Below are 14141 nucleotides of genomic sequence, written 5' to 3'. Positions count from 1 at the left end.
TATTAAATCTCACGTAAGAGTAATAAGGTTGTTGGGCACCTGGCTGGCTCAGTGGGTTAAGGGACCTGCCTTGGCTCAAGTCATACTCCCCAAAGTCCTGGGAATCGGGTCCCACGTTGCACTCCCTGCTCAGTGGGGAGTCTCCCTCTCCCTTCTCTCCCCTACTTGTGTGCACACATTCTCTCTCAAATCTTTAAAAATAATAATAAAGTTGCTTCTTAACAGTTCCTCCTTAAGAGCAGCCAGCTACTGAGAACACAGAGAAATAAGATGTGCCGGAGCAAAGGAATTTCTATGATCTATAATAAGGGTCTGTACACTATGGCCTGTGGGCCAAATGCAGCTTGTGACAATTTGTCATTTGTCATCTGTGGCTGCTTTGACCCTACAGTGGCATTATTAAGTCTTTGCCAGAAAGACTGCACGATACATCAAGCTGAAGGCGTTTACTGTCTGGCTCCTCAGAGAAACTTTGCCCACCTTTTGATTTCTGGTGTAGACCCTGTATGAGCCTGTGAAAGTTAAGATCTGGTGGTCTCTGGGGCACCCGGCTGGCTTAGTCGGTTGGGAGAGCAAGGATCTTAATCTTGGGTTTGGAAGTTCAGGCCCTACATTGAGCGTAAAGAAGACTACAAAAGGGCGGGGCACACACCTGACTGCCTTCTGCTCAGGTCATGATCTCCGGTCTGAGGTGGAGCCCTGGGCTCAGGAGGGTGTCTGCTTCTCCCTGCCCCTCTTTCTGCCCTTCCCCCCCACTCCTACCCATTCCTTCTCTCAGATTCTTTAAAAAAAGATACTGATCGATTGGCTCTTACAGAAACCGAACCAAGTGGCTTATAATCCACTTTCTTTTAAGCACAACTTGGTACTCCACCGCTGGTAGAATGACTGTCCTCCTCAACCTATAGTTTCATCTCCAGGTACAAGGCAACTGCTCTGTGAACTAGTGGAAAGCGTTAGCAGGGATGGGACTCCCAGCATCCCTCCCATGGGCTATGCCCTGCCTTGCATCCTCCCCAAGCAGCATCCTTGGTGACTAGTGGGATATGAGCCACCTCAGGCATCAAGGAGAGCAGGGAGGTTTTTTCCAGAAGGGCAGCCTCATGCACAGCTAAACCTGAGAGCTCCAATAGGAGGACCGCTTTCTCGGCATCTAGTGAAATGGGCATCGTCCTATGCAAATAGGACAAAGGGTCCTTTTTCCCAGGAAAAGGTAGGTCATGAGAGGTACCATAGTGAAGGGGAAGTTTGGTCCTCAACTTGAAAGGGCTGCCAGGATGAGGTCAGCAGGAGCACGCAGACTGCAGAAGCTACGTGAACCAAGAGGAGACCTCCCCTATGTAGCTGGCCAGAGGTGCCACCGAACTCCAGCGATGCTCAGGTTGGGCCCTATGACAAAGAATTCCCAGACCCCAAATGTCAGCAGTGCCCGGGCCTCAGAAGATAGGAAGGGGTTGGATTAATGTCTTGTTGGAATAATACAGACCATGATGGGGATACAGAAAGAAGGCAAGGCCCTGTCACGGGTGGGGCTTCAGACTCAGTGATACAGAGGGGAGCAGACAGATGGCTTCTCTAGCAGATACTAAAGCTATTTCTCCGTCTCCAGGGCAAATGCTCTAGTTCTCTGAATATTTTAACTAGTGAAAAACAAGAGAGGGGTCTGGGGGCCTTACAGCATCTCTCCCTCAGGGTGTGACCCAGAAGTAGTATCCCTTGTGATCGTGAGACCTAATAGTGGCTTAAAACCAAGATATTTCTGTCTTGGGACAGTCTGAGTTAAGTATGGTAGACAGTCCTGTGGTTTTGGGAACTCAGGCTCTTATGCTGTTGCTTCGGCATCCTGAGGATGTAGCCCACGTTGGCATGGTCCGAGCTGGCTTACTGCCCACAAGTTTCATGTCACTGGGGTTCATGTCTGTAGGGCCAGAACATAGTCACATGGCCATTCCTAGCTATGGAAATGAAGGCTGGGAGAAAGAAGTCTTGACTCTGGCCACATGGCTGGCTCATAGAGCAAAGGTTCTACTTACAAGATCAAGAACTGGTGTGTGGGCTGAAGGGCATCCCTGACCGAGCCTGGTGATACGTGCAGGTCATCTCTTCAGGCTTCGGCTGGACCTTTGCCAAACTGATACAATGGTGCTGCTCAAAGCACTGTGTTGTGTGTGATCCTTTTACATCTAAAGATTGAAGATCTTCCCCACCCCTATCCCAAATTTGTGGCTGTCTATATCTACTGCGCTAGAAATTAAAAACCAAACTTTAAAATACTTATCCACTTAAAAATAGCAGCCAGAGCCGCCCAGCTGGCTTGGGTGGTAGAGAATGCAACTCTCAATCTCAAGGTTGTGAGTTAGAGCCCCACGCTGGGTGGAGAGAGGACTTAAAAAATAAATCTTAAAAACACAAAACAAAAAACCCGGAAGCTCCTTATAACTATCTTTTATGAGAAGTAACTAATTCCCCCCCCCCAAAAAAAAAGTGAGCAGTGGTATTATCTATATCTTTGCAAATTTCCTCAAGTCAGCTGGATTCTCACCGCTGCATGCAGTCCATTGCCGTGTATTTTGAAATATCTGAAGGAAATCTGATGCCTCACATGTGGTTGGAAATGGAATATTTTGTTGAAAGCCTTTCCAGAGAAATTCTAACATTCTACCAAAACACAACGGAGGGTAGCTTTTCTTTGGACTATTTGAGGGGCACCTGGATGGCTTAATTGGTTAAGCATCTGCCTTTGGCTCAGGTTGTGGTATGGGGGTTTGGGGATTGAGCCTCATGTTGGGCTCCCTGCTGAGCGTGGAGTCTGGTTCTCCCTCTCTCTCCACCCTTCCCCTTGACTCATTCTCTCCCTCACTCTCAAGTCTTTAAAAATAAATTAGAAAAAATGTGGGTGGGGGAGGGACAGAGGGAGATAGTCTTCAAGGAGACTCCCCACTTAGCGCAGAGCTGGACACGTGGCTCCATCCCATGACCCATGAAGAAATGACCTGAAACCAAGAATCCGTTGCTTACTGGACTGAGCCCCACCCCCAAGGTGCCTGAGGGTAGTTTAAGGATCAGTTGCTATATAGACTCTGAAGACCCATCCATAAGCTTTTCGAATTGATAAAATCAATTGTTTTTTAGAGGTAACACATTTCATTGTTTAAATCCAGTTAACATATTAGTTTCAGAGTGTATTTACTTGAATACACTTGAATGGCTCTTACTCATGCCTGATTTTTTTTCTTTTTTTTTTTTTTTTTTGACGTGGCCTACGTTGGTCACTTAGAGAATCCTGGTTTACCAACTTACATAATTCTTCTAGACACTGACCCATTTTATAATAGAAAAAAAAATCCCTTGTTAATATTCCCACTCTCGGGATCCCTGGGTGGCGCAGTGGTTTGGCGCCTGCCTTTGGCCCAGGGCGCGATCCTGGAGACCCGGGATCGAATCCCACATCGGGCTCTTGGTGCATGGAGCCTGCTTCTCCCTCTGCCTGTGTCTCTGCCTCTCTCTCTCTCTCTCTGTGACTATCATAAATAAATTTAAAAAAAATAATAATAATAATAATAATATTCCCACTCTCAGTAAAAGCTGCACACCAGGGGTAAGGGATAGATGTTCCATATCCTACTTTGGGTTTGAAACTGGAATGTTACTGCCACAGCATTGTTAGTAATTCTCCTGGAAATGACAGACTGACTTCATTCATTCTTCAAGAATTCGCCAAATACCAGATTTGAAAAAGCCACAGAGGGTCTGTTCTTTCTTCACCTCATTTGCAATGCAGCCACCCTGCCAGGGCTTCTCCTCAAAACTACCAGCGTACTTTGGTTTGCATACTTCCCATTTCATGACAGTGTTCAGCTTCAGGGGGAGAGATTTTAATGTAAGGAATAGGGTTTGCTGCTGGAAGGGCTGTTCCTGAGTGAAACTGGCCCTGGGTTTACTGGGAGGGTGTGGCCCTGATGCATCTCCATCCTGCTAGTGCGGGTCGGCAGGGGCTGGTGATCCGGGCTCAGGCACCTGCAAGGGCTGCCCAGGTGCTCCCACAGGAGAGAGAATGTCGACCATGAAGTCGTCCCCTCTTAGTAGTATGAAGATGCTTTTGACTGCAGACCACACCACCTGAAGAGATTCCAGGACCCCCCCAGGCACTCCCTGCACTTTGAGAACAGAAGGGGTGCAGTTTGACAGGCAAATGGCAGGGGGAGAGGGGGAGGGGAGTGCAGCAGACACAGGAGCAGCTCCAAAGAACAGGACCTCTGTGTGCCCAGAGTAGGGACTTGCTGTGGGCTTATTTGGGGGAGAGTAAGTTAGAAAGCTGGATGTGCTTGCATTCAAGACCTGGGAAACAAGGCCTTGATCTTGGGGGTTTTTATTACCTTTATTCTAAAAGTTATCTTTCGGGATCCCTGGGTGGCGCAGCGGTTTGGCGCCTGCCTTTGGCCCAGGGCGCGATCCTGGAGACCCAGGATCGAATCCCACGTTGGGCTCCCGGTGCATGGAGCCTGCTTCTCCCTCTGCCTGTGTCTCTGCCTCTCTCTCTCTCTGTGACTATCATAAGTAAATAAAAAAAAAATAAAAATAAAAAAAATAAAAGTTATCTTTCTTTTCTATACCTCAAATGCCAGTTTATCCTGGATGAAAATTTTTAATCGAAAATTAGAGTTGAATTTTAAATGTTCAAGATGCTCGTGTACCTTTTTTTTTTTTTTTTTTTTTTAAGATTTTATTTGAAAGAGAGCACGCACAAGCAGAGGGAAAAGCACTGAGCAGGGAGCCCGATGTGGGGCTCAATCCCCGTACCCTGGGATAATGACCTGAGCTGAAGGCAGATGCTTAACCAGCTGAGCCATCAGGCACCCTTCATGTAGCATTTATTTAGCTTAGTAAAGGAGATTGACTTAGTGTTTCCATTTTTTTTTATCCTATTTTACTTCATCATTTGGCATTAGAATCAGGGTTAATTGGTCATGAAAAGAGTGGAGGCTTTTTTTTTTTTTTTTTCTTTCCCTGTGCTGTAGACCGTTAATTGAATGTTAAACATTTTTCCTGGAAAGCCTGATAGAACACGCCTGCAATGCTCTCTGCTTATGACTCTTTCAGCGGATGGAGTGTAGATTAGGCTGTTAGGACAGTGTCCATCTCAGGGACAAGTGAAGATGGCTCCATCCCTCCCTGGGTCTCCCAGAGCCCGTCACCACTCTGCACCTTGTGGTCTTCTGTCCAGGACCTGGCCGGTGGAATAGCCTGTCTGGAACATGCCAGATGAAGGCAGTCTTGACCTTTTTTCTGCTGTGGGCTCCTGGCAATTTTATGAAGCTTCTGAATCCTTTCCAGAATGTTTTTAAATGAAGTCACATTCAACTATATTTCAGTACAAGTTCTAGCTGTGCTAAACGTGTGGTATTTTAATACATAAACTCTGGCTACCTGAAGTGTAGCAAAGACAAGATGTGTCAGCATCACCTGGGAGCTTGTTAGAAACCCCAAATCTCAGAGCCAACCTGGACATACTGAAACTACTGTTTACTCTGTTTCTCTAAATTTGACTTGAGAAATGGGAGATGGTGGTCAAAGGGTACTAGCTTCCAGTTCTAAGATGAATGAGTTCTTGGGAGCTAACGTACTCTGTGGTGACGGTTCCATTAGCAACTTTCAAGTCTGTAATGTTAAGAGTAGACCTTAAATGTTCTCCCAATAAATAAATAAATAAATAAATAAATAACATATTTGAGATGGAGGTGTTAACTAACCTTATAGTGGTAATCCTTTTTCAATATATACTTGTATTAAATCATCACGTTGCATACCTTAATGTCACATCAATTAATCCCAAAGCTGGGGGGGGAAAAAAACACATTTTAATGAGCCCCTATTTACCCCTAGATGATCAGTATGCAAAGGAACATGAAGAAAACTACATTTAATGTTAGCAGATCAGCTACTAGATCCTAAATTAATTGTGAAGTAGTGATGAGCATAAATGATCCTTCAGGAGAACTGCAGCAAATCTCCTAGGGTATGAACATGGCTCCCATTTATTGTCCAGGGTCTTTGGTACCATACTGGGTTTGTTGAATGCATAATTGGTAGAAATGCTGAATTCCAGTTAGAGATAATAGAAATAAAAATGTAATTGTTTGCCATACAAGGTATTGGACCCCCCCCCCCAATTTTATCCATAACCCTGAATTAAGAACTCCCTGATCTGGAGGGGCACCTGGGTAGCTCAGTAGATTAAATGTCTGCCTTGGGCTCAGGTCATGATCTTGGAGTTCTGGGATCGGGTCCTGTGTCTGGGTCCCTGCTCAGCAGGAAGCCTGCTTCTCCCTCTCCCTCTACCCTTCCCTCCTCCCCCCCCCCCAATTTTTTTAAAATTAAAAAACAAAAACTCTGACCTGGAATGTTACAGGTCATCTGGGCAAGGGAAACCTGGTGAACCACACATCAGGTCTTAAAAGCATTTGCCTGAGAGGGATCCCTCCATTTCAGTCCTATTTTAGTAGATAGAACAATTCACATGCCAAACCTGTGGTCACTGGGAAAAGGAGGCAGAATTTTCTCCTGGAAAGGAGACAGTGAGTACTCAAACAGTTCACCTTAGGGTTCATCTCTGACCTAGCAACTTTAATGGTCATTGATTGCTTTTATCCTGGTTCAGGCTTTATAATTTGATACATCCCAGAACTTTATCCATTTTATCAAGTCTTCATTTATTGGGGGTAAAGTTCTACTTAAGCTGTGATGGACTTGATCTGTGGTCCCTTTTTCCTTTCCCAATGTCGGTTGGAATGGTTCTCAACCAGATAGTCTTGTCCCCCCAGCCCTGGGGACATTTGATAGTAATCCGAAGACCTTTTTGACTCTTAAAACTAGGGATGGAGGTGTTGCTGGCACCTACTGGGAAGCGGTCAGAGATGCTGCTAAAAACCGCCTACAGCAAAGGATTACTTGGCCAAAAAGGCAGTAATGCTGAGCTTGAAGGCCCTGGTGTATTGGTATCTTGAGCAAACCTCCCTTTTTAACCATTTTTTGTTTATCTGATTTACCTATGTTTCTTTATTTCTAGTACATTGAATTACAGTTTGCTTCCAGCCTTTTGTTAAAAATGAACTTAAGTCTACAAACTTTCTGAAAACGGGGCTAGGCTCTGGGTTTTGACACGTGGAGCTTTCCCTGCCCATCGCTAGGGAGTTGGTAATCTGATTTTGATTCTTCTTAAATGAAAATGGTTTTAAAATACACCCTAACTTCTGAAAGACCTTTTGTGAAACCATACCAGATTCATAAGTTTGAGTCACATCTATTTGGTTTTATCTTTTCAGTATGAATTTTTTAGTAGCTTTCACCAGGATTTCTGTCTTGCGCAGTATTTGACACTCCTATCTTAAAGTATTTTCCTAAGATATTTATGTACCTTAAGCTGATTTTTTTTTTAATGTTTTAAAAGTTTTAGCAGGGAAACTTAATCTGTTTTTACTTATACATAGTTTGACTTTTACTTGTGTCCTGTTGCCTTTTTTTTATGGTTCTCTTGTGGTTTGGAAGCAATGCTTTCCATTTTATTATATTCCACATCTTATCCACTTCCTTTTTTCTGATGTACACAGTTCAAGTGTGATGCTCTGAGTCATCAAATGGCTTTATTTTCTCTTACCACTGAATGCTAGTTCAAGTACAGGAGTCTATTTAAATAATTTCTATAGAACTTTGCAGACACTGCTTCCATTGTCTGAAGAGTTACATGCTAATCTGAGCATTTCAGAAAACTAAGAGCTCATTCTTGGACCTCTGAAATTGTACCACCCTGCCTCCTAATAAACCATCTTAAGACTTGTGACTGTCATTACTGTTGAGAAATAACTATTTGCTCTGTTCTGGACCATCTAGAACTGGCTTTCATGTCTTATATTTTCCCTGTTGTCCTTTTGGGCAGCCTTCTGAGAGATTCTTGAGCTCCAACTTCAAAGTCCTTTTTTTGACCTCCTTTCTGCTCTTTGACTCAATGTCTTGAGAGTCTTAATAGGAATTATTATGGAAGTGAAAATGGTTTGCTTTTAGAGCCTCACTTCTTGAGTTGAGCATGTCTTCCTGGTTCTGGTTTTCCCCCAAGCATGTAGTTATTGGATAGATGTCTTATTTGTATATGATCAGTCTGGAGTGGTTGTAGGGGAGGGATGGAACACTAGAGGAAATGCTCTGGCCATGGGTTCTGTTCTTCGAATATCTGTACTCGAAGTATCTAACAGCCTGGGGTAGATACCATTATATGATTTGGTACAAGTAAGGGAGGAGTCAACTTGACCATTCTATATGTTTCATCAACTGTTGACCCATGAAAGCTGTTCCAAGATCCCTACACCTGATCTTGAATGCTTCTATATCCACACCTTCCCCCCCCCCCCCCAAAAAACGGGGTTTGGCCAATGATTTTTCTCCTTCAATCTGATCTGATCTATTCCTTAGGATTCTTTAAAATTTGTGAGCCATCAATGGATAGCACACCTTCTCCGTTCCCAACATTCTGAACAATATTTCAGTATCTTCCTTTCTGGGCATTTGGACAAAAGCGGCAGACCCAAATGTCCAGACCGCCATCCTGGTCAGATCTCTTTGCAGTCATCTTAATCGAGAAACCCTTAAAACCTTGAATCTTCCTTATGTGTTTGAAGGAGACAAACCACACAAATGTGAGTTCTGTGACAAGTGCTTCAGCCGGAAAGACAACCTGACCATGCACATGCGTTGCCACACCAGTGTGAAGCCCCACAAGTGTCACCTGTGTGATTACGCCGCTGTGGACAGCAGCAGTCTCAAGAAGCACCTGAGGATACACTCTGATGAGCGGCCATACAAATGCCAGCTCTGCCCCTACGCCAGCCGCAATTCCAGCCAGCTCACCGTCCACCTGCGGTCCCACACAGGTAAGTCCTTGGCCTGGAAACCTGTGCCTCACTTGTTCTCCAGTTTCTTAACCTTCGTCTCACTAAAACACAACTAAAATGACTTGTAGTAGGTAAAGGAATTGGAATTTCTGTGGTTTTTCACCAAGATGACAACTTTCAGTAAAACATGAAAGTCTGACAGCTGGGTTTTCTAACTTGACTACATAGGCCACAGCTGGGGATGAGTACCCAATACAGCCGTTAAGCAAAGGATGTATCTCAAAAGTCTGATATGAGCTAGGTGTTTCAGACATTTCACATAAACTGATCACATGGTTGAATTCAGAAATGTAGCAAAATTAGTTGACTAGAACTGCAAATCAGACTTCTAGTTCTAAAAATTAGACTTGTGCCAAAGAGCTCTATCTTCCCTTTGTGAGACCCTGTTGAATAACAATAGATAGAATCAACCAATTCATCATGGCACAGAAAATTGGGGACTAGGGGGCTCATAAGAGGGCTCAGTAAATGAGACTTTTCAATGAAGATGGCAAGCCGATGGAATGTGCTGACATCTGAAACTAAGTTTAAAAACAAAAAACCTCTTCCAACAGATACATGGCTCCCAACTCTATGGCTGCCTCCCAATCTTTCTAGACAGTGTCTTAATTCCCTGAGAGCTCTGGACTTGGAACTGGGATATAGACTGCCAAGGCCACAAAGCTCAGAGGAAAAGCTAAAGCCTATTGGCAATTTGGCCCATGCTGCCCAGTAGTAGGTAAAACCCATAGCCACCTATATCTAATCCTTAAATCAGTCTGTTCTTCCTTAATCTAAATGTCAACTATGGATTATGAATCGTTGGCAAGAAATGAGTCATCTAAAATGCACCAAATCTAACAAATGCTGTAGTTAACAGAGTACTTGAATGATGGACAAGAATCTTTCAGTTCTAATTGGTATCTACCCATTAGCAAAAATGTAACATCCAAGAAGAGTTCTGTGAAAAAATAGTACAAAGTATGAGTTAAAACTAGAGTTGCTGGCTACAAAGGTAAAGAAATTTCCCAGAGATTAGAAGAAAGAAAAAACTGATTTGGGTCAGCCACTAAAAACCAAACTTATAGTTTTGTTACTGACTAGGTCTAGGGGAAAAAATGAAAATAGAAGTGAGAAAATTGGGAAAAGAATTTCCCATTTCCAAGGAGCCATGGGAGTGGAAAGGATTCATGAAATGCCAAGCAGGACAGAATGGATGGGCAGAGTCAAACCTAGAAAAACTTCTCAGTAATAATTGGCTTCTAGGGGGGATAGTGGAATAGTGCTTTCAAAGTTAGGAAATGATTTTGAATGAAGAATTCTATACCCAGCTAAACTACTTGAAGTATACAAATAGAGATAAGACAAAAAATATGCAAGAAATCAAACTTCCAGCTATCATGCTGGTGGAAATTACTGGATGATAAACTCCAGGGAGAAAACAAAATTTCTCATTTGTATATTTGAAGATAGCTAATAAAATTTCAGTAAAGGGAAATAGCAGGATGATTCCTATGTTGAAGGTTAAAAAAAAAAAAAACAAAAACCTCAAAATTTGCACTAAAAGACGGGGTGACTTTTGAGATTATTGCAAGATTCTTTTTTTCCTCCATGCACAGTCCAATCAAGAATCAAGCTAAATTGTGAACCCTCTAAGGAGGTAGGTGGAATTCTGTTGAAGTATTTGGCTCTGGTGAATGACCTATTACCCGGTCATAAACTAGAGTGTGATTCTAACACTAGTTAAAACATAGGAATTCACTGGTCAGAATGCAAATGTTCTTGAACTCAAATGTGAAAATCCTGACAAGTAGGGAGAGGTTTTATAGTGAGGACAAGGGAATCCTCTAGAAACCTTGCAAGCTGGTGGACTAAAAGGAGGCTATTACCCAATGTAGAAGACAATGCCAGAGGAGTAAAACACACCCAACAGTGGAGGGAGGAGGTGGTGGTGGCGGCGGCGGCAGCGGCAGCAGTGGTGGTGGCAGTGGCTAGAGGGGAGGGGTGGAAGTGGTATAGGGTAAGTGAGATCCTCATCTTTGCTATGTTCAACTGATGATAAGGATTTTACGGTAGCAACCTCCAAAAGAATTAAAAATCCTTAGCAGTGCCTTCAGAGGACAGAGGAGGCGATGGATTTTCAGTATTTGTTCCCTGAGCCTTATTTCTGTATCTTATAAATAAAATTCCGTCTAGGTATGTAACCATGAAACTTTAGTAATGCAAGCCAATCAATGGATGCCGTAGAGCTTAAAACACTAAGCAATAAGTCCTAGTTTGATTTGGAACAGTTATAAATTGCATGTCTTCCGTGTCCAGTTTTGGAGTGTTACATGAAATGCAAGAGATTTGGAAGTAAAGTGTCCTCGTGAAGAGTATGGACTTGAATGCCATGGTGCCTGAGTTCAAAATCGGGCTATTTGACCTGTAAGCCTCTGTTACATGGGGTTAATAGTACCTGCTCATAAGATTGAGGATAAAAGAAGTTAATGTCCATGGTGAGTGGCTGCCTTAGGGAGTTCAAAGACCTCACCATCTCTGCGGCCAAGCATCTGACGCATGTTTGGGGTCAAGGGGGGGAACCAGGGAGGGAGTTCTTTTGCCTGCCTGCTCTAATGGAAACACACCTTCCATTGTCAGGGGACACCCCCTTCCAGTGCTGGCTCTGTAGCGCCAAGTTCAAAATCAGCTCGGACTTGAAAAGGCACATGATCGTGCACTCGGGGGAGAAGCCTTTCAAGTGCGAGTTCTGCGATGTGCGCTGCACCATGAAGGCCAACCTCAAGTCGCACATCCGCATCAAGCACACGTTCAAGTGCCTGCACTGCTCGTTCCAAGGCCGGGACCGGGCGGACCTCCTGGAGCACAGCCGGCTGCATCAGGCCGACCACCCGGAGAAGTGTCCCGAGTGCAGCTACTCGTGCTCCAGCGCCGCGGCACTGCGCGTCCACAGCAGGGTGCACTGCACCGACCGCCCCTTCAAGTGTGACTTCTGCAGCTTCGACACGAAGCGGCCCAGCAGCCTGGCCAAGCACATTGACAAGGTGCACAGGGACGAGACCAAAACGGAGAACCAGGCCCCGCAGGGCCAGGAAGGGCCCCGCGGGGGCAGCTCCCAGCATGTGGCCAAAATAGTGACCCAGCGGGCCTTCCGCTGCGAGACCTGCGGTGCCTCCTTCGTCAGGGACGACTCCCTGAGATGCCATAAGAAGCAGCACAATGACCAGAGTGAGACCAAGAACTCAGACTTGGTCACCTTCCCACCCGAAAGCAGTGCCTCGGGGCAGCTGGGCACCCTGGTCTCCACGGGGCAGCTGGAGACATCGCTGGAGCCCAGCCAGTGCCTCTAGATCAGCCAAAGAGGGCGGTCAGCTGTCCGAATCCCAGACAGATGCTGCGGGCCAGCCCCCCACTACCCACACCCCCATCAAGCCAGACTCAAGTTGCCAGTTCCAGTGGGGTCGGCTGCCCCAACTTGACAGGCCCTGGAGGCCACGGCTGCAGCCCCTGGCATGAGAGGCAGGCCGGAGCAACACCACGGAGACCCCCCTTGCACCTGCTCTCTTCTCCCCCGTGCACCTTCTCCACTGGCTGTGACCCGGTGGTTCCAAGGTGGGGGTTCCATTGCGCGCCGCCCTATCCCAGTAGGGATAGTTTCATGCTGGATTCCGATCCTAAAGCTCCACCCGCCTCCGATGGCATTATGAAACTCTCCAGACCACGCAGGAAACTAAACTGATGTGTGTCGTTTAGCGGAAGGGGAAGAGGACGGCGGGGACACGTGGAGGGCCTGGGGACAGCCGGAAAGGTTCTATTTCTTAGCTCGGGTGATGGTTAGGAGTGTTCGCCTTATGCCTTGGTGTGGTTCCTTTTATCATTGTCTTCTAATAAAAAGGCAGACTCCTCTGTAGGATGATGTAAGAGGAACGTTCCACTTCTCCTTACGTTCTTCCATTTAGGCTGATTAAGGTGTGTGGGGCTCTCCATCCCCACCCTGTTCAGTAATGGATTCTGGATGGTTCGGTAACGCATTCTAGATGCACAGATGCGCGCGGGACTTCAGGTCTCCCTGCTGCAGCGAAGGGGAAACGCAGTGTGACCTGTAGGTGGCGTCGGAGATCAAGCTAACGCTCGCAGATCCATCCTGAACCTGCATTTAACATCCTTCACCTAGAAAGGATGAGGGGTGCCCTGGGCCGGGGCTTTTGGTTCTGGGACTTGTGATGCATGAATCAGCCTGAGCTTAGTGTCTTTCATCCTAATAAGCTCTTGGTGTTTGCTGAACCAACAAATGAAAATCCAAACGTCTTGTCGATGGACATTTTACTTGGGCAAAAACCTTAGAGGAGGCTCTGGAATGCCAGTGGATATGATTTATCCAGAGTGGTTTCCCTGTTTGGCATCTTCAAGTACAATCTTTGTTTAATACAAATTCTTATGTGCTGTCATCAAGTTAAACATCTGTGCTTTTAAAACAGACTAAATAGATATGTTGTTTTTTGGTAAACGAGGGGGGGAAAGACGTGAAAACTTTTATAGATTGTATACAAGGGAATAAATAGTTCACTTATGAAGGATATGCAGCTGATTTTGTTATGCATCCTGTGTGAATGTACCTGACTTAAGTCTGGCAGCAGATGAATGATCATACACTATCGGATCTCTTTGTTATAAGGAGAAAAAGATGAAAATGATGTCAGAGACCCGTGTTAGAATTAATCTTTGCTTTGGAATGGTTTTTCCATTGTCCAGGGGAGTGTCTGGTGACTGCATGCCAGTGCATTGTACAGATCCTTTTGTCACCTTTGTCGCGAGTCTTATCTTTGTTTCTCTTTTAGTAGCAGGAGGGCTGTTGACCTTTCAAGTGGGAACCCATAGATTGAAATCATGTAAACGTGCCTCGAACTTCTCCTATCACAGCTCTTTAGGTAAACTCCGAAACCACCTTTTTAGAAAGTTGGGTCCCGTCCCCCACCCCCGCCACCCTGCCAGTCATATGGACTTCAGGGCTCTGAAATTCTCCCTGGGTATCACCCAGCAACTTGGGATTCCCCATAGAGCAAAGATCTGTCCGCAAAGAGTTCCAGATCAGATAGTATTGGAGGCATTGTGGGGCCATAAGGTTTCATGTGACGAAACTCCAGTTTTAGCACAAAAGCAGCCATGGGCTAGAAGAAAAAGAATGAACTTGTCTGTATTCCGATAAAACTTTGTAAAACA

General features: G+C 45.2%; 1 protein-coding gene across 2 annotated transcripts in view; it reads left to right on the top strand.

The window, feature by feature from the left end:
• The window catches only part of ZFP64 (ZFP64 zinc finger protein), an 87903-nt gene extending 74403 nt beyond the window's left edge, over positions 1-13500 (top strand). For both annotated transcript variants that reach the window (XM_072801455.1, XM_072801456.1), the window contains 2 exons: positions 8670-8921; positions 11562-13500. In XM_072801455.1, the coding sequence (XP_072657556.1) occupies positions 8670-8921; positions 11562-12271 (962 nt within the window). In that variant the 3' untranslated portion in view covers positions 12272-13500. The remainder of the gene's footprint in view (positions 1-8669; positions 8922-11561) is intronic.
• The last annotated feature ends 641 nt before the right edge of the window (positions 13501-14141 follow it).

The sequence above is a fragment of the Canis lupus genome, chromosome 26 (assembly GCF_048164855.1).
Source record: "Canis lupus baileyi chromosome 26, mCanLup2.hap1, whole genome shotgun sequence".
Lineage (NCBI taxonomy): Eukaryota > Metazoa > Chordata > Mammalia > Carnivora > Canidae > Canis > Canis lupus.
This window is presented reverse-complemented; position numbering and strand designations above follow the sequence as displayed.